A 27351-nucleotide genomic window follows, 5' to 3' on the forward strand; every position below is an offset into this window, starting at 1 on the left:
TGAACGAACCTCATATTTTCTACTTTTTGTTTTTATATTATCCTTATTTGTTTTTCAGAGAAATTGGTCGTTATAGAATTGTTGCTGAAATAGCATAAGCAGTTGATTGACGGGTATGGTTGGTCCATTTTAGTTTTTCCTATTTGTGGTCCGTTAGGTCTATTGGGCTTGTAGTATATTCCCTTTACCCATTGTGCCTGTAGTGTTATTGCTAATCATTTTTTAAGGTTTTTATTATTATTATTATTATTTTATCTCAATGGTTTCTGAGATTGACACACCTCTTCGCTTTGATTTCTGAGATTTGAAATCGATAGAAGTAGTTTATGAGATTGTCCACCATCAATCATTTTGGTCATTCCATGAAAAATCTCTATTAAATAAGGATAACATGATAAAAATACCCTTAATTCTTGACAAATCATTTTGGCCCATTATTTATTAACTTGAGAGTATTTTTTTCATTTTAGTCCTTATTTAATAGCACTTTCAAAAAATGACCAAAATGATTGATGGTGAACAAACTCAGGGAATGCTTTTATCGATTTCAAATCTTAAATACCAAAATGAAAAGTTATGCTAGTTTCAAAGACTATTTTAGCTAAAAAGTCTTTTTTAAATGTGCATTACAAACTTTTTCTTCTTATTTTCTTTTTGAGATCTATTATTGGCACTTGAAAATTTAATTCTCCACTTTTCGTATGAGTATTTATCTTTCTAAATAAAAATTTTAAAGTGCATAATTAGATCTTTAGAGTGTCAATAATAAATATCTTATTTTTAAAAGTTATTCTCATTAAAAGCTATTTACATATGTATGTTAAAAATATTATTGTAGGAATAAGGAGTGATTTATTTTTTAGGAGTCCAATAATGTTCCGAATGATTAGTACCTCGACATGACCCACTACCACCCCTACTTCAAAGTAAGCTTTAGAAGTGGGCATAATAACACATCAATTGGTGATTCGAACAAGGTGGCCGATTTGGTTCAGTTCGGTTTCTTTTATAAAATTTGCTCTAATGAGAATAAGTTGTTGATACATGACGAGTTATATTTTGTAGACATAAGCGTAACCACTTTGTGTAAAATAAATGTACTCTTTGTATGCAATCGAGTGTTTTCTTGCAGATTAAATTAAATTACAATTGAACGTAAAAAATTGCTTGTATGAAAAAGAAAAAAAGAAGATACTGCTAATGCTTTCAGTGACGCTTTTGGTGATGTCTACTTACATCTACTCCATTTGTAATGGATGCGTGTCAACCAAATGATGCAAAATGCAAGCAAACATGCCCAAAACGACTCCGTTTTGCCTTCGCTTCCAACGAAGGGATTGCCGACTGCGTACCGAATATGAAATAATCGCGACCGCAGAGGATACAACCCCCATAAACAACGGCCAAGCACCTTTTTATTTATTTATTATTTATTTTTTTCATTTAATTTTAATTTTTGTCATTGACTGATTCGAAAATTTTTACAGCTCTTAAAGAGTAGGAACGCCATCGGTATGATCACTGAAACAAACATAGAAAGTCTCCTCCGCTAGTCCAATCCAGCTGCTTTTGCAGAAAGCCAAAGATTTCAGCTGCAAATTCGAATTCGCAATGTTCGCCAAGCGGCTTTTGCAGAAAGCCATAAACAACTCTCAGGTAAATCGTATTCCCAAGCACTCGATCGCCGCCACTTTTTTCTGTTTTTTTTTTTCTTTCGAATTTTTCAGTTTAGCTTCGTAATTTGCGTTTTTTTTTATTAAAATTCCATTTCTTTTTAGTTGGGTTGGATTAAAGTCCGATGCTTTATCTTGTTAATATCCTGGAAAATTGGATATTGCATCAATGGATTATTTTTTATGATTTTTTTTTTATTCATTTCTGTGTAGTTTTATGCTCGAATACTTGGATTATATAAATTTGGAGCCTCTTGGTATCGACATTTGGCCTGATACTTGCCCATTTTTTTTAATTGGGATTTTGTATTGGAAATTGTTGGCTTCAGCATAATTTGCCACGCGGGAGTTTGACGGCGGAAGACTTGGACCTGCGAGTTGCAGTTCACTATGGCATCCCATCCACGGTCTCCATTCTTGCTTTCGACCCGATTCAGCGCCTTTTGGCCATTGGAACATTGTGAGTTAAAATGCACCTACTTTCTTCTTTCTTCTTTTTTGTTTATGCTGTTTTCGGTGTGTGAGTTGATCGAAAACCAATCTACTTAGCATTGCGCACTGTCGTGTGGTTAATGAGGTATCTTGCTGCTAAGCATTGCTGTTCCACATTTCTCGGAATTGCTATTCGTTTCTGTGGTACCAAAACGTTTGAATGGCAAAATACACATGTGTATTTGGTGAAGCATGCTTGTAGATATTGCAATGAAGGCATGAGATTACGTACATCTATTTTGAGATATGATATCCCTGCATCACACAAATCACATTGTTGTTTTGATTCTTATTTGTTTGGTAGGGATGGGAGGATTAAAGTAATCGGTGGTGATGGTATTGAAGGACTCTTTATATCCCCGAAGCAACTGCCTTACAAATACATTGAGGTTTCTGTGTGCACCATTCATTCCCCTTGTTTGGTTACAAGGATAAAATATCAATAGTAAAGTGTTTAGGGTGAAACATTTTTTTTGAATGATATATTTATATAACTTTTATGGTAAAACAATTTTTTTCTTAATCACAAACACATCCTTGAATATTATACTCTTGTCTTATTAGTTATTGGGTCAGCAAACTAATTCTTTATACTGTATTTTGGCAGTTTCTACAAAACCAGGGTTATTTGGTGAGCATCTTGAATGATAATGATATTCAGGTATGGGCTCTTTATCAAGTCTGCAATTTCCTTTGCGTGTGTCCAACTCAACTCCATCCGAGTGACACATGATGACTCAATTAAACTTCTGCATCATATGCATCTTCTTTCGGTTATATTTAGGCAATTATCAACATTGATGTCTTTATAATGTTAAGTTTTCGGCATTTGGCATTAATGGTCACTTTTGGATTCAATAATTTAACCATCATAACAAAAATACACTCTAGGAACACCTGAATAAGGGTGAATATCATAAGGAGGGAATACAGATGGATAGAAGCAGATAATAGTAGACTGTTGACTTGGAAATTGCTGTTGGGCCAGAATTTAAATTCTATGAAGTGCTTAAACATGAAACTATCTTTTATTTAAATTTTAAACAATTGATCAATTACTTCTCAATTTTGGCAGGTTTGGAATCTCGAGAGCAGGTCCCTAGTTTATTGTCTAGAATGGGAAACAAATATAACCGCTTTTTCTGTAATCCATGGCTCCAGTTTAATGTACACTACCTTCTGAAAAAAATTGTTACAACTATTTTCAGGCAGCCACTGATTGGCTGGAGAGGCTCGGTTCATAAATTGTTTGCTGTATTAAAACTTTCAGGTATGTTGGCGATGAGTATTCTCTAGTGGCTGTGGTGAAGTATGATGCAGAGGAGGGAAAATTATTGCAATTGCCATATCATATTTCTGCAAATTCTCTAAGTGGTAATATATGCAGAATAGTTTCTGCAGTTTGCTGATTGATAACTGTAGCTTACAATTTTATCATTTCTTTGCTTCTATAGTGTATGATTTTCCTAGTTAATGTTGCAATTCTCGTCGCAGACGAAGCTAAATATATAGATATAAGAGCTTCATCCATAGATGAGGGGCTTTTTTTTTTTTTTTTTTTTTTTTTTTTTCTCAAAATAGAACGTTTCCCCAACATTGATCTGATCAAATATATTTCATGTGAACCTCATTTTATCGGAGGATCCTATAATATTGTTAATGTTGTTGATGCTATTTATATCTATGATTTGTGCCACAAAATTGTCTCTCTCTTTTCTGTTAGATCTGTTCTGAGAAGGCTTGGGCCTTGGTTTCAGAAGTTGTAGGGTACAATTTGAAAGATAGTTCTGATATTTATATCTTCCATGAAGAATTATATGATTAAATTTCTTTTCATGGTGACATCAACATCAATATAATTTAATTATGGAATGTGTAATTTTTATTTGCTTATGTAACAACCTAATGCAACTGGTCTTTTTCTCTATTCTACAGAAGCTGCTGAGTTTCCATTTCCAACTGACCAACCTATAGTTGGAATTCTTCCCCAACCCTATTCGTCTGGAAATAGGCAAGTTATAAACTTGAAGTTTCTCACTTTTCATATCTGCTTTTAGTGTGGAACAAGAATGGTCCTGATTTATTATTGTTTTCTTGTCCCTTCCAGTATTATAACTTTGCGGGAATTGTTAATATTATCAGCTAATCATCTCTAACCCATGATTACTTGTACTTTGATATTCTTTCATTTCTTCGATTTGGGATCACCCACCATGTATTGATTGAAATTTAGCAGCTAAAAGACTACATTTTTGTTGTTTTGGTAAAGGCTAAAAGACTACTTTCTTTTTCTCTTAGAGTGGCTTAACATGAAGTAATAAATTACCCACAATTACTCTCACCAATAAAGAGTAGAGTGTCATATTTTCACCATAAGGAGAACACAAATTTAACTTTCCCTATAGTCATGAAGGATGCCACAAAACTTGGACATGGTGGAAGATTAGATAAGACGGCTCAGTTAGGAGTTTGGACTGATGGCACTATAAATGAGGGGTTTATCACTTTGGCTCCATGCCGTACTTGAGTCTCTAAATAAAGTCCATTGCTATCCCATTAATGAATCCAATTGTTTACTCCATTTAGTGTGTTATGTTTCTGTTTTTCTGATAGCATGAGATTTTTTATTGAGGTTACATTGTCTTGTTCAAGGCTAAGTAAAAATGATCAGGAACAGTATAGTTTATGTATTAAGTTCACTGAATATGAAGGTTTTTCTATTGGCAGAGTATTGATCGCATATCAAAACGGTGTGGTTGTTCTTTGGGATGTATCTGAAGCTAAAATAGTTTATATTGGAGGTGGTAAGGATCTCCAACTAAAAGAAGGAATTGTTAAATCTACAAATGAAATCGATGTGGATTGTCCAGAAGATACATTGGAACATCAACTGGGAGACAAAGAGATAAGTGCTCTTTGTTGGGCATCTTTGAATGGGTCCATTCTGGCTGTGGGATACATAGATGGAGACATTTTATTCTGGAACACATCATCTCCTCCTTCCGTCAAGGGTCAAAAAACATTATCGCCATCTAATAATGTTGTGAAGTTACGATTATCATCAGCTGAAAGGAGACTTCCTGTCATAGTTTTACAGTGGTCCACATATTATAAATCCCATAATGGTTGTGATGGCCAACTATTTATCTATGGTGGCGACGAAATCGGATCAGAAGAAGTTTTGACGGTGTGCTGTCTGTTTGTAGTTGTTTGACATTTTATTTATTCTTTTAGTTGGATAGCAGTAGTTACCTTGGCTTTTTCGGAAAAATGGTTAATATTTATCAAAATTAGTTCACTTTTTGAAAACAGTATAACATGCTCGGAAATAGTAAGGACTTCATTTTAAAGAGATAAAAGGGATCCCTTTTTTAAAACAGTATAATGTGGCTAGAAGCAATGCACTTTTTGTACAACAATTGAATTGGTGTTTTTCTTGTTTATTTACTGCCACAAGATAGGAGCTGACAAAATTCTCCATGTTTCAGGTTTTAACTCTTGAATGGTCACCTGGAATGGGGAATTTAAGATGTGTTGGTCGTACAGACCTTACCCTTACTGGCTCTTTTGCAGACATGATTTTGTTACCAAGTTCTGGGACAACTGGGGGTAATCACAAGGCTGATGCTTTTGTATTAACCAACCCTGGGCAACTGCATCAATATGATTATGCTACCCTCTCTGCCTTAATGTCCCAGAAAGAAAGGAATCCATCTGTATCTGCTTTGGAGTTTCCGGTGGTGATACCTACAACTAATCCAACAATGACCGTTGCCAAACTTATTAGGGTGCCCACTGGGGAGAACTTATTAAAAGCTATATCAGAGGTATTGTACTTCATCCATGTATGAGTGGATATATCTTATATTTTTCCCGTTTCTATATTGGATGTATTGGATGTTTATTTTATACATGAGTCACTCATACATCTTTGCTTTATTGTTTCTACATCACATAATTATTTATTTTTCATATATCGTAGATGTCCTCAATTGGGAACCTTGGCTCAGCACAAACCCAATCAGCTGGTGCAAGATGGCCCTTGACTGGGGGTGTTCCCAGTCAACTGTCTATTTCTGAGAATAACGGTATTGAGAGACTGTACCTAGCAGGATATTCGGATGGATCTGTTCGGATATGGAATGCCACATATCCACTCTTATCTTGTATCTGCCTTGTAAAAAGCGAGGTTAGAGTTCATCACTTAAACCTTATAAACTGTGTCTTTGTAAGGGAGACATGCATCGCGTGATACCTTACAACTGGCAGGTGCATGGTATAGAAGTTGCTGGTTCAAGTGCTCCCGTAACACGACTGGATTTCTGTGCCTTCACTTTAAATCTGGCTGTTGGCAATGAATGTGGTCTGGTCAGATATCTTTCTCTATTGGATACCATTTTTCACTTCTAACTTTTACTGTGCTGATCGTCTTTATGCTGGTGTGTATAGGTTCGAATTTATAACGTGAAAGGCTGTTCAGATGGGGTAAAGTTCATCTTTGTCACAGAAACCAAATATGAAGGTAGGTTTTTCAAGTGTCAATCTCCTTGACTTTATAAAAAGGTTGCTGTCTTTCTTCCTTAGACAATCCATCAGATGCAAAATCATCAGATCGTACTGTTGAATTTATTGTGAGTAGGTTTTCTGGAACATTTGTTTATGAAGCTAACAATTTTATGAACTTTTTTATCAGTTCACGAATCGCCTCAAGCAAAAGGACCGCGATGCAGAGCTGTATTTAGTCTGACGGATTCCCCAGTTCAATCACTTCAGTTTGTAAAGCATGGAGGTAAACTTGCTGTGGGATTTGAGTGTGGTCATGTAAGTATTACTTTTCTATATCTGAATTTATAACACGTGTTCATTGTTTTCAATAGTTTGAATATTGACCCATAATTTTAAGCTGTTATATTTAGAAGGACTTATCAATTTAATGCATCCATTTCAGGTCGCGATGCTGGATGCAAGTTCTTTTTCTGTATTGTTCTTTATAAAAGATGCATCTTTCTCTAGCTCCCCAGTCATTTCAATGATTTGGAAGGAACTTACAAATTCTCAAGGCCTCCTGAAGAGCCCAAGGGTCTCCGGAACAAAGTCGACAGTTAGTCCTGTAGAAGAAGTAATATTCATCTTAACGAAGGATGCAAATATACATGTAATTGATGGAAACACCGGTAACCTGATCATCCCTCAGCCATGGCACTTTAAAAAGGAGTCAATTGCAATTTCAATGTATGTTATAGGCAAGTACAGATATCATCTAGCGGATATAAAATACTTATAGTTTTCTTTTTCACTTAATAGTTAGAGAATTCTAAGCATTTCTTTCTGGTACTCCAGATGGCAGATTATCTGCCTCTAAAGTGTCCGATGATAATCCACCTACAGAGGCCGCCAAGGATTCTTCAGCCAAAAATGAGCCTGTGCCAGGAAGTCTTTCAGTTGTTATAAATTCACCTGACACTGACCATGACGACTATTCAGAAAATACATACTCTGAAGAGAGATTGTTGAATTCATTCATTTTGCTTTGTTGTGTGGATTCACTGCACTTGTACTCGACAAAATCTGTGATTCAGGTGCCTCTTGCCTTCTTTACTTTTTTTTTTTTTGCTATTTCATTTATTCCGAAAGTATGCTGAGACGGTTTCCTCTTGTTAGGGAAACAATAAACCCATCCGAAAAAAGAAACATACAAGACCTTGCATTTGGACTGCAACTTTTAAGAAAGTTGAAAAGGTTTCAGGATTGGTTTTGCTGTTTCAGACTGGAGAAATTGAGATCAGGTAAAGTTTCTCTTCCATTCTTTTCCCCAATCTATCAATGTTTCTAGTGTGGATTGAAAAATGTAAAGATAGCATATCAAGCTACCACTACTGCTTGTTTATTGATTGACGCTGTAGATATATGTGCATTATTGATTGTCTGATGGGTTGTTCATACCTGTTCGTGGGCAGATCTATTCCTGATTTAGAATTGGTGAAAGAAAGCTCCTTGCTGTCAATTCTAAGGTGGAATTGCAAGGCAAACATGGATAAAACGATGAGTTCCGATGATGCACATATTACGCTGGTATTGTTGCCTTGAATTTATCAAGAATGTTGGATTTGCACTTAATCTCATGAAAGATAGCATGTTAAATCATTAATGTAAGACTCTATGCTGTGAATTTTTATAGGCAAATGGGTATGAATTGGCATTCATCTCTATGTTAGCTATTGAGAATGATTTCAGGTACTTTTTATATTCATTTACCTAGAGCGCTGTGAGGGGAATATGATAGTTGAGCATTACTGATTGGTCATGAACTTTCTGTTAGATAATTTCAGAATTTTGTGATCTGTTTGTAGGATTCCAGAGTCTTTGCCCTGTCTCCATGATACAGTTGTTGCAGCTGCTGCAGACGCTGCACTCAGTGTCTCTGTGAATCTGAAGAAAAAACAGGTTTGTGGAAAAACAAAATGTAGTTGCAGTAGGTTTAAGTTTTGGCGTAGAAGGGATTATTTTTCACTAATAATGTGTCATTTGGAAACAGGGTACTGCATCTGGGATTTTAGGTGGTATTGTCAAGGGCTTTAAGGGAGGAAAAATGGTCCAGAGTGGAGATCCTGCAGCAGTTCCTAAATCAACTTTCGATCGTTTAGAGGGCACCTTTTCAAAGTCCCAACTGTCAGAACCATCCCCGCCTGTAGACCATCAAGAAGTTGTGGAGCTTAATATAGGTTTTGTGCTATCCTATCTCCACGTATTCGTCCTTTCTGCATCTTTCTCCTTGTTGATTGTTAACTCAGTTTATGATTTTAATATAGATGACATTGAAATAGATGAACCTCTATATGTAGCATCTACTTTGCCACCACATGATGTCAAAGACAAAAAGAGAGGTAAACCTTTTGTAATATTCAACCTGTGTTTTTATTTTTCTGTAAAAAATAGTAAATGCAATAACAGTGTCATTTAATTGTTGTGCTGTAGAAGGGGAATCAGAAAGGGAAAAGTTATTTGAAGGTGGTACTGGCGATACAAAGCCCAGAGTAAGAACGGCCGAAGAAATTAGAGCTAAATATAGAAAGGCTGAGGTATATTCACATGATGATGATAGTTTGGGTGATAGAGAACTAACTCTATAAATTAATTGTCTTCTCTGATCTGGTAAGAACTCATTTCAGGGTGCTTCATCTGCGGCTTCTCAAGCACGAAATAAGCTCATGGAGAGGCAGGAAAAACTTGAGGTAGGATATCTACTATGTTAGTTCACAGAAGAGTTTTCTCGATTTGCTTTATAAAAAGAAGATATCAATGAACTTCTATGAAATGGTTTCACGGGATTCAGTCAATTGAAGGAGCTTACTGCTGCTCATTTTATCTTTTGTTAATTGGAGAATGTTGTGAAAAAGTCATTGGGAGGGTTTTCAAACTATTACCTTTGGATATACTATTTGCTTGTAAACTAATTGTAGCAGAAACCTCACAAACTAATTTTTCTTTATTTCTTTGCGTTTCTTTTTGTGGGTCCAAAAACGAGTTCATATGTTTATTGATAAAAGATTGCTATCATGATCCAAGCCAATTACGTGAACAATATTTCATTTCTAATCTATTTGTTCTTCTAGGTTGCATACCTTCAACTAGCAAATGTTTAAATGACTCTTAAACTTACTAGTTTCCTTTTCTCTGTCTAATCCCTGAATTAAACTTTTATCAGAAAATCAGCCGGCGTACTGAAGATCTGCAGAATGGGGCTGAAGACTTCGCATCACTGGCAAACGAGCTTGTGAAGACATTGGAAAGTCGAAAATGGTGGCAAATTTGAAAAAAGAGGTTCAGCTTTATGACATTAGATTTGAATATCCCTGTCCTGGTGTGAGAATCCTTCTGCAATACCCGAAAGGCGAAGTCATTCAGTTAAGAAAACCGCCTGCAGTGTGATCAGGGAGATATCCAAGAGGTCGTTCTTGTTCTACAATGTATAGAATTGCCACCTCATGTCATTGTAATCCTTGATACAAAGTAATTTATTTTGCTAGGCTTGAGAAACATCGCCGGACACATTTTTCTTTACGTTCATAATTGTACCAAAATATTAAGAAGAAAAATAAAATGTTATGAACTGTGGTTATTCATTAGTGAGGCAATTCAAGCATGTTAGTATCTTATGGAAAGAATACAAACAGCACGGCAAGCTTGCGTCCATATCAAACAAAAAATCAGGTAAATGCCGATCATGTAGGGGTTAAAACGTCACCTACCAAAAGGCACTAAGGCCAGACCCCTCCTCCAAGCTTCTTTCCGACGAGATCCCTCAACTCAGTTTCACTGGGGAACCTCTGCTCCTTCAGCTTTGAGAAGACCTATGTCCGACAAGATTCAAAACGATGAGCAGCTAGCAGAGACAGAAATGGAGAAATGGAGAAATTTTGACTATAACTCGATCAAGAAGAATAGGGTAGAGTTATACCAATTCACCATTACAATACACTTCAAACGCTCCTGTGCTTTGGAGGAAGGATTGGATGAAGTTTCCCAAAAGCCAAGTGCTTGCCATACTTCCAAACCTATTTGCTTGCAGGGTCTGGTACCAAGGAGGTGGTGTCGTTATCCCCAGCCTCGAGAAAACATGTTTTCCGGCCATTATAGTCCCGATGATTCCTACTTGAACAACCGGTATCAGTTTGCTCAGCAGGCGTCTTGGAAGGGGAGGGTGGTGGTTTGCCAGTATTACATCGACCCCGGGAAATGATGTTACCAGCATGTTTTTCAATGTTATTGCAGTTCCTCTGCCACAGGACATGTAAAACACATGTAGGTTTAAGAATCCAAACATAAGATTATCTAACTCGGAACTGGGATAAGGATCTTAAATACATGATTAAATTTGAGAATTGTTATTAACGTCCCAAAACAATTGCCATGCACTTTTCCGAGAGCAATTTCTCCTTATATTTTTACGAAAGAGGAGAGCATGATCACGTTAAACAAAGCATTTAAAAAAAAAAAATTTATAATCAAAGAGATTGGGAACATGTCATATAGAAAATGATGTACAGGAACCTGTAAGAACAAGATGTACAGAAATCAATATTGATGGTGCTTCCAATGCCAGCTCCCCCAAAGCCATTAGATTTCTGCAGTTGAACAAACAAATGAGAATTTCAGCATATAACGATCATCTGTCACTGTATATAATGAATAGTCCAACTATCGAACAAACGTTCGCTCTCTATGTTATCAATACATTTTAAACAATATCAATACAATATCTATGGGTGTAAAAGAACAGACGTCTCGCAAAAAGAGTTTTTGTGTAACGCATGCATGTAAACATTGGAAATGAATAGTCGGACCTGGTGGGTGGGGAATTTGAGGGGCTCTTGGAGAAGCTTTTCTAGCTGGGGGTCTGCTTGGTGAGGATCATCGGCATCAAGAAGAGGATAATGAGTGGTAGTTTTGGGAGGTTTGAGCGTGAAAAGGTTAAAAATATCAGTGCAGAACAGGAAGATCGATAACCCTACCAGAACTAACAGAGCTCGATCCATTGGAGAAGAAAGTGATCATCTTTTAATGGCGGATATAGTTGATTTTTATGATTTACAAAAATGTGAAACTAATTAGTTCCAAGGCCTAGGATTTACACGTGCCTTGTATCAGAAGCATGCAGATTTGTAGGATCTTCTTATCCATGCTGAGACCAACTAGGGTTTTGGGCCAATCAAATGCATGAGTGAACAGAAAAGTTTCGTAAGTTTGTTTATCCTTTCAAGTTTGCTAGGATAGTGTACTCTTCTTTTTACACGAGTTGAATTATTTAACGATACTAATTTAGTGTAGATTATAACTTGTATTAAAAAAATAGTAGAACAGAAGGCATGGAGGGGATACATGGATGCTTATAGCTATAAATTTTGAACTTTGATTTCACCTCACAACCCTCATTGCTTCACAAGGGCGCCGATATTGTGATACTCGGGTTCATATGTATGAGAATGGAGATACATGAATGCTCAATAAGGAATCTATTATTTCTAGATGAGATGATAGTGAAAACCGCTTCAATACTTGTTAAAGTCATTACTTAATGTTTGAGACCTAATGGATGTCCAATTATTAGGAATTTTTTCAAAAGTTGGAACCGATTTGGAGTTACCCTTTAAAGTTAGATAGTTATCCGTACTTGATCCCAATAAACATATTGTTATAGTTAAAGAGAGAGAAGAGTTCGAAATTATTATATTAATTTTAGGGAAGTGTGAGTTTCGAAAATAATAGGAAGCATCGTTGGTAATTTTTTTGGTCGAAAAGCATCATTGGTACGATGTAACATATCTTGCACAATTACGAAAAGAACATGACTAGCGTGCGATAATTTTATTAAGTATTATGTCCCGAGAATAAAAGAATGTCAAATATGAGTGTTTTATGATTAACATTTGAAAAAATTTGAACCCAAAATATTTTCAGTAAGAAAAAAAAAAGTATATTCAAAGTCGAGGCAGAAAAAATGAATTTTTTTAACAATTTGGCCTAGAAGAATTGAGATAAATACCAAATTTTGGGTTGAGTGTCAATTTGTAGAAGTAAACCAGTCCCAATATACTTAAACGGTAATTAGGAGACTAATTTACTTAAAAGTATTTTTTGTTTTTTTTTAGTGTCAATTTGTACAAGTAAATCAGTCCCAACATACTTAAGCGGTAATTAAAAGACTGATTTACTTGGACGGTTTTTTTTTTTTTTAAATAATTATTTGCACGGCGGGTGAGTTTAGTAGTTAAATGCATATCAATAATATGAACCATGCAATTCTCATGGGCTGCTTTTCATTTCCATCTTATTCAAATCATGTGTGACAGCCCACCAATCAAACTCCCTCATTACGTCAAACCAACAATACCACCAAATTTAGCAAATTCTAATTTCCACAAATATCATTTGCACATCGTTCCGTAAGCTAACACGGCAACCGATGCAATGGCGGAATTTGGATCTTTATAATTAAAATAATAAAAAATAAAATTTTTGCTACAGTGACAAAAATCAATCATTCCATACACTCTGATGCGATGTGATTTTGAGTGATTTTGTTTTTTTTAACAACTAATTATTTAACGAACTAATGTTAACTTCTGAGAAAAAAAACAATAATTTTAGTTGTTGAATTTTAATCAATAATAAACAGTAAAGTTTCGGTATAGAATACTGGTTGCACGCTAGAAAACGTTACAAAACTAACAGAACAAGTTAAAGCCCACTGATCGAGAGATTTTTCAATATGACCGGTCTATGAGGTAATACATCATGCATTATTATACAAATAATGAAGTATATATGTTAAAAAATTAATAACTTAAAAAATAAAATTTCACACCATTTCTATTAAAATACGTGATATAATACTTTCTGTCTCAATAAAAAATTTCTCCCACTTGGTCAAGTGGCCATGGCCGAAGCTTCAGACTTTCTCAGTCTTGGGTCCTATATATAACCGACACATGTGCCCATCTTCGTCCTCATCAAAAGGGATCGGAAACATTCAATGTTCAAACTTTTACTTCGAATGTGAGAAAATCCTGCTCCAAAATAAAAATATAAAATAATACAGATTTCTTTTTAACCTTTTTAGTTTTTACCCAGAAGAGCACATAGCCAAGAACTCTGAGACAAAAAGAATATAAATTGTATTTGTTTAGTTGTTTGAGGAAAAGAAATCGAAAACCAATTTGTTATCTCATATATATATTTTCTCAATTTTAAAATCCTAGATATTTTTTTCATCAGAAGTCTCTTCTTTTGGTGTTTGCTACAGCTTCAAATACTCTCTCTCTCCTCTCTTTCTCTCTCTAGAAGCCTGAGGGAGACCCGGAACTAAAACCCTGGTGCTGGTGTTTCTGCTCCATCTGGGTCTCCAATGGCGAGTTGGGTCCTCTCTGAATGCGGCCTAAAGCCTCTCCCGCAAGTTTGGAACCAACCCAGAACCGCAGTTTGCTCTAGCTACCCGTCAAAAGTTCGGATTTTTGGGTCAAACCAGAGCTCGGCGGATCTGAGATTGGATTCGACCAAAATCGGAGGTGGGTTGTTTAGAGAGAGAAGATGGGGTCTAAACGTGAGCGCTCCGGTGAGGGTAGCTGCTGTTGAAGAGGAGGAGGAGAGGGTTAACGGCGTTAATGGCGGCGGAGATGGAGAAGAGGAGGTGGGATTTGATCCCGGTGCGCCGCCGCCGTTCAAATTGGCCGACGTTAAAGCTGCCATTCCGAAGCATTGTTGGGTTAGGGACCCGTGGAGGTCAATGAGCTATGTGGTGAGGGATGTGGCGGTGGTTTTCGGGTTGGCTGCGGCTGCGGTTTATGTGAACAAGTGGTTTGTTTGGCCTCTGTATTGGGCTGCTCAGGGGACAATGTTTTGGGCTCTCTTTGTTCTTGGCCATGATTGGTAATTACTATTCATTCCCTATATTCCCTTCTTGTTTTTTTGTGTGTTTTTTTTTATACGAGCGATATTCTATTTTAAACTAATTTAAAATGGGGCGAGGGGTTTCAAAACTCGAGGGCATAGGGGGGGGGGGGGGGGGGGGTTACACCCACGTCTGCAATATGTCAATTTGTGTTTTCTGGTGTGAATTGTTGGTCTGGTTTGTGATCGTGCAGTGGCCATGGAAGCTTTTCGAATAATCCCAAGCTAAACAGTGTTGTGGGGCATCTCTTGCATTCTTCAATTCTTGTACCCTATCATGGATGGTATGTTCTTGATGATAGATTAGTACAGTATGGTGCATTTTGATTTTGAGTATTGGTTTTGTGAGTTCCGGTAATCGAGTTGTTAGTATGTCATCGAACATTTGAAAGTATGGACTAAAATGGTGATTGAACTTTTCAGGAGAATTAGCCACAGGACTCATCATCAAAACCACGGTCATGTCGAGAATGACGAGTCATGGCACCCGGTTAGTCTTTTTTCCTTTCGTTGTAACGCTTCTCTGTTCTTCATTTTCTTGATGCATCTCAAGTTTTTCCGACTGTTTGAGGGTGATAAATTTCTATGCTTGCAGTTGTCTGAGAAAATCTACAAGAAATTGGATAGCATGACACGAATTTTGCGCTTCACCGTACCTTTTCCCATGCTTGCTTATCCTTTCTATCTTGTAAGGTTTTGATTAATAATTTGAACCACATAATTCATGAAAATATGAAAATCGTACCTGATTGTGATTTGTTCCTGTAGTGGAATAGAAGTCCAGGAAAGACTGGTTCCCACTTTGACCCGAAGAGCGATCTATTTGTCCCGAATGAGAGGAAAGATGTGACCACTTCCACAGTATGTTGGACAGCAATGGCTGGGTTACTTGTGGGATTATCCTTTGTAATGGGTCCTGTTCAAGTGCTTAAGCTCTATGGCATTCCCTACTGGGTATGTTTTGCATCTTTAATCTTCCTATGGTTTCGCTTAATCAAACAAGAATCGAAATTTGACTCCTCTTTTATTTTTAGGTTTTTGTCATGTGGCTGGATTTGGTAACTTACTTGCATCACCATGGCCACGAAGACAAATTACCATGGTATCGAGGGAAGGTACATGGATTTTCAGTTCACGATAGCCATTTCTTCTTATGATACCAAGTTGCCAACACAAAGAAAATTCCATAATTGTCTTATCTTGTCCGGTTTAAGTTTGTGGCTAAAGTTTTTGCAAAATGTTAAAAAAATTTTCCTCAAAACTTCGACAGGAATGGAGTTATCTGAGGGGAGGGCTTACGACACTGGATCGAGACTACGGATTGATCAATAACATCCACCACGACATCGGAACCCATGTGGTTCATCATCTTTTTCCTCAAATCCCCCACTACCACTTAGTTGAAGCAGTAAGTACCAACTTAATATCAACACAAGGCCATGTTTGGGGTTACCTTTAGAACGATTAAAACACTTTCACATAACCGAAAAACCCTTACGGCAGTAATTTAATGTTCTTCTTCTTCAACTTGCAGACTGAGGCAGCAAAGCCGGTATTCGGGAACTACTACAGAGAGCCGAAGAAATCAGGACCTCTACCATTTCACTTGCTTGGAAGTTTTATCAAAAGCTTGAAAAAAGACCACTATGTGAGCGACAATGGCGATGTTGTGTACTACCAAACTGACCCTAGCTTTGGTGGCTTTCCTCCATCAAATTAAAGCTTAAGTTCTTAGTTTCTTGGACCACACGAAAAGTTTTCAATATCTAAGCATTGGCCTCTGCCTTTTCCACTGGTTTTTTACTCAGAATTTTGTGGTCTAGAAAAGAGCAGTGCAATAGTGGAATTTTTATTTATTTTATTCTATTCTTTATGGAGAGAAAAATAATCTCTCGTTCTGCTATCATGCATTGTATACTCTCCTTTCAAATATGAAGATCAAATTTTTGTTCTCTTCCTACACTTGCTAGTCATCTGATTGAAATCAAACGGAAACAAAAAACGTTATTAAACATGTTGTTTAGAAAAAAATTACGTGTGGTAATCATTTTTCGAAATATATAGTAGGTGAAAGTAACAATCTTTTGCTTTGATAGAAATTCGTGGATTCAGTGGGGGATTGAGATCCACTTCGAATCTCTATGTCCAAACTCGCAGACTGAGAGTTTCGGATCACACAATTCCAATCATACGACTCCTATTAGCCTTTCCGCAAACTAAGAGATTCGGATCACTCAATTTCAATCCTACGACCCCTATTAACCTATCTCATTGGCCCGCTTCACAAATCCAAAAACTGAACCCCTATTAAAGAATCTAGATCTCTCGTACATAGAAATCCAAACTAAATCTCATTCCTTCAGTTGGGTACTGATCATTCTTTTTGTGGACCATGTGGTCTCAATGCATCGAGTTAAACGACGAAAGCATAATTTGACTAATCAAATCCCTAACTCTGGACAAATGGCCGAGTCATTTTCTCAGACAACGTCCGGGCCTTGTATGAGGGTGACATTGATATTCCTCTTTATTGATCAATATGAAGTGTCACCTTCAACTCAAATAACAAGTTTAATAATTAATTATGACCTTTTTATGAGGATTGCCAGGCGGACTTGCTCGAAAGCGAGTCCAAGTGGCATAGCCACCCACAAGGTTAAGGTGGGCTGTAATTCAGGAAGATTTTTTGTAAGGGTAGTGCTATTCATGCACACATTTTTATTTCTTACACATTTCTCTTAATTGTTGATTGTTTGAATCGAATGAATTGAAGATGATCACAGACAAAATATTAATAAAGTTGTGTTGGAAGTAAAAATGGGTTTGTTAATAGATCTATTCTTTTGTAAACTCATGCTTAGACCATCTCCAATGGTGACCTAAAACCTAAAAATATTTAGCCCAGAACATTTAGGTTTTAGCCCAGAAACAGTTTTTCTACTCCAACCCTTTGAGCCTAAAATTTTAGCCCCAGATTATCAAAGAATGAATTAAGGCTAGTTTTTTTTTTTTTTTTTTTTTTAAATTAACTTTAAAAAAAATTATGTAGACTATCCTAAATTAATTTTATGAACATTTTAACCTAAAAATATTTAAATTCCAATAAATTTTGAAAAATCACTAAATCAATACATGAAAATTATGATCAACCACATAAACTAGAAAAAAAAAAAAAAAAAAAAAAAGAAAAAAAACGATTAATAAACCACATAAACTTAATACAATCGAAAACTCATAGACTACATAAACTTAATAATGATATCCACCATCTTGACTTGGTGATAGACTTGGGTGATAGTCTTGAGATGAATCATCATCTTGAAATATACTCCATGTGGCATTCCTTCGTAAAATTTCATTTTGTTTACCACATAAGTATTTCTTCCTCTCTGGAGTGTATTTGTCGAGGTCCTCCATTATCAAATTAGTTTCGTCCCTTCCACAAAGTGCACGCTTTGTTGATAATCTTCCACCGATCATAAACACCACCAACTTCCCTTTGACCAGCGTTGGAGTTTTAATGGAACTTATTAACGATTTTATCCCACAAAACCTTTCTATTTTGATTGGTGCTGAAGGCACCATCTTCACTAACTGAAATCCATGCCAAACATAAAGCAATATCTTCATCAAAGGTCCAATTACGACCTCTAACATGCTCTTTTGCTATCTTGAAAATTTTGGAAATGAGAAGAAATGGTATAAAGAAAAATTGGAAGAATTGTAGGAGAAAAGTGAGTTTTGTGTGGATGTTTGAACAAATACATAGGTATTTATAGAGTTTTTGGTTGAATTTTAAGTTAAATAATTTTTTAAAATTATTCTAGCCGTTGGATTTAAATTTGGACCGTTAGATCTTTTTTTTACCGTTATATTTAATTATATTCGATCTAAATTGTTGGATTCAATAAATATATAAATATAAAACTAAAAAAAAAAAATATTTGAACCTGGACCATTGGATTAACCAACGGCCCATTTAAACGTAGCTGTTGGATTATAAAAAGTATCCGTTGGGCTACTTATTGCATTGACAGGCGGGGGAACACCCCCACGTGGGGCTATTGCTTTTTTGAAAATGCCTAGCGCGTGCAGCGCGTAGGCGAGTAGGGAAAGGGAACTGGGCTTCACAGCCTCAGTTTCAATCTTAGTTGGTGGGGCCCATTTTGCTTTGTGGCCTAAAACAGGGCTGGTATTTGACCCTCAAATGAGTTTTAGGTTAATTTTGGGTCATGGGTTGGAGTGGATTTTTGGGGGGGGGGGGGGGGGGGGGGAAGGGGAAATTTTAGGTTATAAGTCACCATTGAAGATGGTCTTATAGCCTACTCAATTTCAATACAGATTATTTTTTAATGTATATTTAGTAGAGGATAGGTAGTAAATAATATGTTTTACGCTAAAAATTATAAATTATTACTATTTACAGTCCCCTTTTATTCTATTCTTTAAAGAAAAAGACCATGTACCCTATGTAATTTAGCCTCTATGCTTCTTACTCAAGAAAAGAAAAATAATTTTTTAAATCCACAATTAAATCTCTATCTTTGCAATTCCTTACTTTCTGTTGCAATTTTCCAATGAATGTCACCTTTGGTACGTTCTTAATATCTTTATTTACTTATTCTTGATTTAATTAGTAGGTTAATTATTTATATGATCCTTGAATTTATTGGTTAGGGTTAATGATTTTGAGAATAATTTATATTATATTGTTGTTCTTTTATATTGATTATTATATAATTTTATATAACAAAAAAAATTAAACATATGATTTTATGGTACTATTCAGCTAGCCCACCCAAAAAAAGAAAAAAAAAAAGAAAAAAAAAAAAAGAAAAAGAAAATCATAGCTTCGCCCTTGAGTCCAACCAAAACTCTATCCCTTGTAGGGTTCCATGTGGTTTAGTTTTTGAAACCCACATATCTAGCAAGTCTATGCGGACTCCTTGGGGGCGCGTCCCCTTAGTATTTTCTCCTTTCTTTTTGTTGTGCGACGAGTTTGTTAATTAACTATGGCTTTCTCTTTGGGCAAGGCTAATTAAGCTGCTCTAATGTATGGAGGAGAGAAGCATTTGAACTTGGGTCGAGGCGGATGCCTAACTGGTTTAACCCAGATATCTTATCGTCTCTTTAAAGTAGAATATTATTATATGTAAAATGCTGCAAATGAGTCAAGCAAATTGTAACCAAGGGTCAATCACATTTTACACCTATGTGATCTAGGGCATATAATACTTTAGTCAATTGTTTTGAAATTTACAAAAATAATCTTTAAAGTTACAATCCTTCTTAATGCTTTTGGTAAAACAATGGACAATTCAACTAAAATATAAATACTAGAAGATGAGCATACACTTTGTGTGTGAACAATTTTTTTTTTTTTTTTTTTTTTGATTAAGGAGTGTGATTAGTTTTTAATTTTTTTAAAAAGAGTATGAGACAATGATGATGGAATCTCTTAATAAGGACATATTTTTCTTAATATTACATATTTACTATTTTGCCCTCTTTATGTCAATATTGTGTATCAAAAGTGAGGGTAAATAGGGAAAATGGTATTCACATCCCGGCCCGGGCCCCCACCACATCCCAGACACGACTCCACCGTAGCACGATATTGTCCGCTTTGGACCCTGACCACGCCCTCACAGTTTTGTTTTTGGAAACTTACACGAGAACTTCCCAGTGGGTTACCCATCATGGGATTGCTCTCGCGCACTACTCACTTAACTTCGAAGTTCCAATGGAACCCAAAGCCAGTGAGCTCCCAAAAAGCATCGTGCTAGGTAGAGATGAGAATATACATACAAGGCTTACATGATCCACTCCCCTGGGCGATGTGGGATCTTACAATTCACCCCCTTAGGGGTCAGACGTCATCGTCAGCACACATCCGGCCATGGATTGGCTCTGATACCAAATTATTGTAAGATCCCACATCGCCCAAGGGAGTGAGCTTTATATGTATATTCTCATCTCTACCTAGCACGAGGCATTTTGGGAGCTCACTAGCTTCGGGTTCCTTAGGAACTCCGAAATTAAGCGAGTAGCGCGTGAGAGCAATCCCATGAAAGGCGACCCACTAGGAAGTTCTCGTGTGAGTTCCCAGAAACAAAACCGTGAGAGCGTGGTCAGGGCTCAAAGTGGACAATATCGTGCTATGGTGGAGTCAAGCCTGGGATGTGGTGGGGGCTCGGGCTAGGATGTGACAATTTGGTATCAGAGCCTAACCCTGGTCGTGGTGTGCCGACGAGGACATCGGGCCCCTAAGGGGATGGATTGTAAGATACCACATCACCCAGGGCAGTGAGCCTTGTATGTATATTCCTATCTCTATCTAGCACGAAGTTTTTTGGGAGCTCACTGGCTTCGGGTTCCGTAGGAACTCCAAAGTTAAGCGAGTAGCGCGTGAGAGCAATCCCATGATGGGTGACCCACTGGGAAGTTCTCGTGTGAGTTCCCAGAAACAAAACCATGAGGGTGTGGTATGGGCTCAAAGCGGACAATATCGTGCTACGGTGGAGTCGAGCCGGGGATGTGACAATTTATATATACTTGAAAATGCTATGGTATAAGTAAGTTCACGCGAGAGCAATCCCATGATGGACGACCCACTGGGAAGTTCTCGTGTGAGTTCCCATAAACAAAACCGTGAGGGTGTGGTAGGGGCCCAAAACGGATAATATCGTACTACGGTAGAGTCAAGCCCGGGATGTGGTGAGGTCCCGGGCTGGGGTGTGACAAATGGGGATATAATTGTCATTTTGGAAAAAGGTACAAAATTACTATTTTAACCTCCTTTTTTGTAAATATTGTGTATCAAAAGTGAGGGTAAAATAGAAAAAAAATAAGGATATGATTGTCATTTTCAAATTACTATTTTGCCCTCTTTTTGGTCAAGAGTGTGTCTCAAAAGTGAGGGCAAAATTAAAAAAAAAAAGTGGCAAAAAGCTGACAAGGAGGGTTTTCTTAATATATGGTATATATAGTCTTATTCTTCGACTCATTAAGCCTTCAAATTCTCATGTCACTTTGTTGTTTGGATGAATTTTTCTGTATATTGTCTATCGTTTATTAAAAAAACATATAACAATAATTCAAATTAGTCACATGATATACCATGTGAGAAAATATAACTTTGTGTGGTAGATTGGAAATACATTGCTTTAGCATCACGATTGCATATAGATTTCTCCTATGATAGAGGTATGTAATAAACTAATCAATTCACGTAAAATATTTTGTGAGTTAATCACAACTTGACACACATTAATAAATAAGTCGCAATGGTTTTGGTCAGAAATAAGTAAGTCACAATTAATTAACATGCGTGTGATATTTTTTTTCGGTCATTTTTCTGAATTAGTTTTGCAAAAATGTGACTTGTAAATAAAGACGAAAGACTCGTTATATTTTAAATTTGAATTTAAAAATATAACGATTTTCCCGCTACATAGTATTAGTAATTGATGTGATATAAATAGAAAAGATATTTCACCATATTCTATAGTATAGGCCAAGTAGAGTTCTTAAATAATAATCCAATATAAATCTCCATGGCTGACAGCAGCACGTTGACAGGTCAATTTGTGTTAAAGCAAATTTTGCCCCACTCCTTTGGTCTCAATGCGTCGAATTAAACGACGAAAGCATAATTTGACTAATCCAATCCCTAACTGGACAAATGGCCGAGTCATTTTCTCAGACAACGTCCGCGCCTTGTATGAGGGTGACATTGATATTCCATTTTATTGATTACTATGAAGTGTCACCTTCAACTCAAATAACAAGTTTAATAATTAATTATGATTTTTTTATGAGGATTGCCAGGCGGACTCGCTCGAAAGCAAGCCCAACCAAGACTCTCTCCCTTGTAGGGTTCCATGTGGTTTAGTTTTTAAAATCCAAGTGTCTAGCCAGTCTATGCGGACTCTTTGGGGGTGAATCCCCTTAGTATTTTCTCCTTTTTTTATTGTACGACTAGTTTGATAATTAACAATGGCTTTCTCTTTAGGCCAGAGTAATTAAGCTGCTCTAATGTATGGAGGAGAGAGGCATTTGAACTTGGGTTGAGGCGGACATACTATCTATGCCCAACTGATTTAACCCATGTATCTAATCGTCTCTTTAAAGTAGAATATTATTATATATAAAAAACTGCAAATGACAAATTAATCAACACCTTTAGTCAAGCAAATTGTAACCAAGGGTCGATCACATTTTACACTTATGTGATCTAGGGCATATAATACTTTAGTCAATTGTTTTGAAATTTACTGAAATAACCCTTAAAGTTACAATCTTTCTTAATACCTTTGGTAAAATAATGGACAATTTAACTAAAACATAAATCAAACTCGCTTTTAAACTTTTAATACTACTTTTTAATGATATATATATATATATTTTTTTTTTTTAAAAGAGATATTTAGTTTAGATATGATGAATGACGCATTTATTATCAAATTATTATAACATGCTCATTGCGTAGCTGGACCTATTTTTTCCATACTTCTACATTTTCCCCTCCATAAAGCTCTTATGGTCAACCAAATTACGAGTCAGATAACTTTGGGCTGGACCACCACACTCAACTGTGCAAGGCCACCTGAGCTTTAGAACCAATTGAACCCGATAAGCTCCCAAATTAAGAGTCAGCAAAGTCGGTGAGTTGGAAATTGGAATTCGTACTACCTGTTTCTCAAATTTCAGAAAAATGGAAGAATATCAGGTCAACAACTTCGGCATCTTACTCCTCCTCCACGAGGGGGAAAAAGAAAATAACATCCCCAAAATGGCAACACCAATGGAGATGAAGGACCCAAATGCGACCCACGCGTTTCTTCAATTTTCAACTCCATGTTTTAATTCTTCTTCATGCTTGCTAGCTCTTCAGTACCAACCCTAAATGCAATTGGACGTCAAGAAAGCATTTATTCGTAAACAATATGTTATTTTGGTCGATATAGTCTTATTCTTCAACACATTAAATCTTCAAATTCCACTTCTTTTTATAGTTTGGATGAATTTTGTGTAGATTGTCTTTCGTTTGTTAAAAAAATATAACAATACGTCAAGTTAGTCACATGATCCTATGTGAGAAAATCTAACGTTGCATGATAGGTTGGAGATACAGTGCCTTAGAATCCCAATAGCTTATTGATTTCTCATGTGATAGATGCATGTAATAAACCAATCAATTCATGTAAAATATTTTGCGAGTAAATCACAGCTTGACACGTATTAATTTATAAGTCACAATGATTTTGATCAAAAACAAATAAGTTACAATTTGACATGCATCCAATATTTTTTCAGGTGACTTTCCTGGATTAATTTTTGTATGCGGATCAAGATGTAATTTGTAAATAAAGACGAAAGCTAATAATATTTTAAACTTGAATTTGAAATATGACGATCTTTCCGCCACGTAGCTTAGTAGTTGATGTGATATAAATAGAATTGATATTTTCAAATACCATATTCTATAGTATAGGCCAAGTAGAGTTCTTAAATTATGGAAAGGGATTGATTCATTCCTCCTAATTCTCTTTATCAAACAATTTGGATCCTCGAAATTTAATCTAATGGTTAAAGTTATTATAAACTTTTAAAATAAACCTGTATTTTTCGTCGTTGGATTAAATTTTAAAGATCTGAATTGTTTGATGAGAAGAATTAGACCGAAGAGATTCAATAATAACCCACTATAAATCTCCATGGCTGACAGCAACACGTTGAAAGGTCAATTTGTGTTAAACTAATACATTCTTTACGCGACCAAAGTGCGCGTCTGAACACCAGTGTTCCCATCCTCTCTATATTTCTAGTTCCTAATGTGAACTCAACGACCAAAGTCTTCAATCCTTCCTTGATAAGCAACCAGCACCAATCACCCAAAAACCCCTCTCTCACTCCTAAAACACAACTTAAACTCTCTCTCTACAAATTTACAGTCATGAGTAGCAACTCAGTTCATCAGACCTCCGGCTGCTTCAATATCATTCTGCGCAGGCTTTTGTGCAATGGAAGCGTTCCGACTCATCCATCAGACCAAATTTCAGATTCTAACACAACCCAGCTCGCAAAACCCCCCAGAAAACAAAACCCTGATCCCAAAATTCAGTCTTCAGCTTCTGTCACGCCTGGAATCGTGGCAAGGCTGATGGGTTTGGACTCGTTGCCGGAAACAAATTGGGTTTCAAGAGGCCCGGACTTGGTCAGTCGGAGTAGGTCACTGAGTTTTGCAGATTACTTGATGGATTTCGACTCGAATGATCATCAGAATCACCAGCATCGAAGGGTTCGAACCTCGGTCTCTTTTCGCGAAGTCCCGGAGGTAATGAATCGTCAGAAGAGCAGCCATGATTTTGTGGTTGTGTATTTGGACAATGTGGGTGAGAAATCAAAGGAAGTTGGGTCGAAGGTGAAGAAATCCGAGTCGAGTTTTGGGGAGTTGAGGCAGGGGAAGAAGGAACAGAGGAACAGGAAGGACAAGGAGAAAAACAGAGAGAGTGGTGAGATTATGAAGGAGAAGAAGAAGGAGAAAATAGTAATGATAAAGCAAAACAAGAACATTTGTAGGTTAAAAGATGAGCCCAGAAGGGATTTTGGTGCCAAATCTTCGAAGAGTTCTAAAAATGGTGGTGCAAATTTGAAGGGGGAGAGAGAAAATATTGCAATGAAGAAAACAACCCAGAAGAAGAAAGTTGTGGTGGAACCAAGAATCAAGAAGAGAAAGCAGAAAATTGAAGCTGAAAAGGAAAAAGTGGCTGCAGATTTTCATGGTTCCTCAGAGAATGATACAAGTGTTGTTTCTGTTCCTGGCATTGATGACATTTTGATCGAGCATGAAGCTTGGTTATCAGGTTTGTTTTGTTTCCTCAAATTTTGTTTTTCATGTTACAACGATATTCTAATTACTCTAATCTTTAAATTATGAAAAAACAGTTTGGGAACCAAGCGTAAAATGAGCATACAGATAATCAACTTGACTAAACGCATGTCTGCTTTTGTTTCCTCAATTTTGATTGCAATTCAGCACATTGTATAACCAATTTATTCTAAATTCACTTGTGTGGGTTAATTTTTCTTATAGGATATTCAATTCCCATGGATTTGAACTCTAAGGTGAAACCGTCGCCAAAAGCTCCTTTTAGTGACAGATCAGAAGTGAACGCAGCTAAAAGGAAAGATTTTGAGCCGATTAAGGAGGAAACCAGAGACTACGCAGAGCTGCTGGCTTCCAAAATCCAAAATTGGATGGAGGAGGATTTGAAAGAATCAAATTGGGTGGCCAAGAATGCGGTCGGGTTCAAAGGTTTCGAAGAAATCTGCGAGGAATTTGAAGGGCGGATTCTGGACATGCTAGTGCACCAGACCATTGATGAATATATTGAGATTTCTTATGAAAATATATGGGGAAATCTGTGGACTTGCAATGCTACTGCTTGAAGAACAAAGAAACTTTTCTGAAATGTCGTAAATATTCTTCAAATGTTTCTCCCTCTAGGCTCTAGAACTTTGAAACCCTACACTTTTAGTTGAAGCTTATGCTCTTCCATTTCGGTTCCAAAGGAGTTCGAGCCTTTTAGCGACAGCTGAGGCACTGACAGCAAGTATAGCAGCAACGAAAGCAATTGGAATATGTGATTGCTTACACCTCCTGCCTCCATAAAAATTGGCAGGATTTTGTAGTATTTTCCATGAAATTCTAAATGTAATTTCAATGAGTTTATACACTTGTCTTGCGAAAATGTTGAATAATTAGAATCTTATAAACTGATTAGCATTGACTATGATTTAGTTTTTCTGAAATTGAATACCTTCGTATAAACGAGCTTTAGCGCAACAAAAAAATTGTTTCTTTGTGATCAAATGGTCCCTTCTTTAATACTTTCTACATATGAACATACACCCCCAACAAGGTAGTAGGTGGAGAGTGTTTAATGCCACAATATAATGTCACATCTACACTAGTAAATTACAGCAAATTATTATTATCAACCAAATAAAAATATAAGAAAATTAATGAAGAGAGTTTGAAAACTTTGAGTTTTAACGAAAATGACAAAAATGTGTTGTTCGTGAATAGTATCAGAATTAACTTTTTAGTGTAAAAATATGATTTTTCGTTAAAATAAACAATATCAATAGTGTTTTGTTAAAACTCTCTAAAAACAAAGCTTTCTGCATGAGAATCCACCGCAGAAAAGAAGAAACTAACAGTTATTTTGTGAAAACTTTGATGACTTCTGTAGTTTATGTCGGTACATCATGGGGCCAAGAAGTCAACAATCCTAGAGAAACGTTAGCCGCCTTCCATTTGAGTAATTTGCACATTCATTGCAGTTCCATCATTAGATTATGAAAGCTTAACATCCAATATAAGTCGTCGCTATTAATGAGGTGAGCCGAATTATGATAGCATCAGCAGTGTAGGGTATGTGAGCCTGCGAGTCGTAATCGTAGACGACTAGCCATAGAGTCGTCGACGACTGAAGGTAAAAATCGAGAGATGCGTGAAAAGAGAGAGATTATTCTTTCGGCTTCGGTGAAAAAGTTATAAGTAGTGTAGTAAAATCTTTGTAATTGAAACTTGCTAACGGTCGTAATGATCATTCTCAAAAATCACAAGGTGCTAAAGTGGCAGGATATGGGGTCTGCAGGTTTTTGCAAAAGGGATATCGTGTTCTTGCTAAAAAGAAAACCAAATCTTGACTATAACTTTGGTAGTGGC

The 27351-nt window shown here is 36.4% G+C and overlaps 4 protein-coding genes across 5 annotated transcripts; 3 read left to right on the forward strand and 1 right to left on the reverse strand.

Moving 5' to 3' along the window:
* The first annotated feature begins 1480 nt into the window (after positions 1-1480).
* Positions 1481-10292, forward strand: LOC137744193 (uncharacterized). The gene is made up of 24 exons (XM_068484057.1): positions 1481-1656; positions 2003-2133; positions 2470-2554; positions 2773-2826; positions 3241-3332; positions 3436-3539; positions 4101-4176; positions 4893-5352; positions 5654-5992; positions 6148-6354; positions 6435-6533; positions 6615-6687; positions 6859-6986; positions 7114-7408; positions 7506-7744; positions 7827-7951; positions 8123-8237; positions 8344-8399; positions 8516-8609; positions 8701-8887; positions 8975-9049; positions 9141-9244; positions 9335-9397; positions 9871-10292. Exons 1-24 carry the CDS (start codon positions 1612-1614, stop codon positions 9976-9978), a joined length of 3354 nt encoding a protein of 1117 aa, XP_068340158.1. The 5' UTR covers positions 1481-1611; the 3' UTR covers positions 9979-10292.
* A 43-nt stretch (positions 10293-10335) lies between these two features.
* Positions 10336-11717, reverse strand: LOC137744195 (selT-like protein). Its single transcript, XM_068484060.1, has 4 exons — positions 11510-11717; positions 11217-11290; positions 10624-10942; positions 10336-10516 (listed from the first exon to the last, which is right to left on the reverse strand). The coding sequence occupies exons 1-4, from the start codon at positions 11699-11701 to the stop codon at positions 10424-10426; spliced, it is 678 nt and encodes a 225-aa protein (XP_068340161.1). The 5' UTR covers positions 11702-11717; the 3' UTR covers positions 10336-10423.
* A 1970-nt stretch (positions 11718-13687) lies between these two features.
* LOC137744194 (omega-3 fatty acid desaturase, chloroplastic-like) lies at positions 13688-16572 on the forward strand. Of its 2 annotated transcripts, XM_068484059.1 has the most exons (8): positions 13691-14591; positions 14807-14896; positions 15036-15102; positions 15208-15300; positions 15381-15566; positions 15647-15727; positions 15883-16020; positions 16147-16572. In XM_068484059.1, the coding sequence occupies exons 1-8, from the start codon at positions 14071-14073 to the stop codon at positions 16330-16332; spliced, it is 1362 nt and encodes a 453-aa protein (XP_068340160.1). In that variant the 5' UTR covers positions 13691-14070; the 3' UTR covers positions 16333-16572. The 2 variants fall into 2 exon arrangements, with proteins under 2 accessions (XP_068340159.1, XP_068340160.1); XM_068484058.1 differs by having other exon boundaries at positions 13688-14591; positions 15036-15300.
* A 7886-nt stretch (positions 16573-24458) lies between these two features.
* Positions 24459-26349, forward strand: LOC137745914 (uncharacterized). The gene is made up of 2 exons (XM_068485947.1): positions 24459-25480; positions 25711-26349. The coding sequence occupies exons 1-2, from the start codon at positions 24571-24573 to the stop codon at positions 26064-26066; spliced, it is 1266 nt and encodes a 421-aa protein (XP_068342048.1). The 5' UTR covers positions 24459-24570; the 3' UTR covers positions 26067-26349.
* The last annotated feature ends 1002 nt before the right edge of the window (positions 26350-27351 follow it).

This window comes from Pyrus communis, chromosome 9 (assembly GCF_963583255.1).
Source record: "Pyrus communis chromosome 9, drPyrComm1.1, whole genome shotgun sequence".
In the NCBI taxonomy this organism is placed as follows: Eukaryota; Viridiplantae; Streptophyta; class Magnoliopsida; order Rosales; family Rosaceae; genus Pyrus; species Pyrus communis.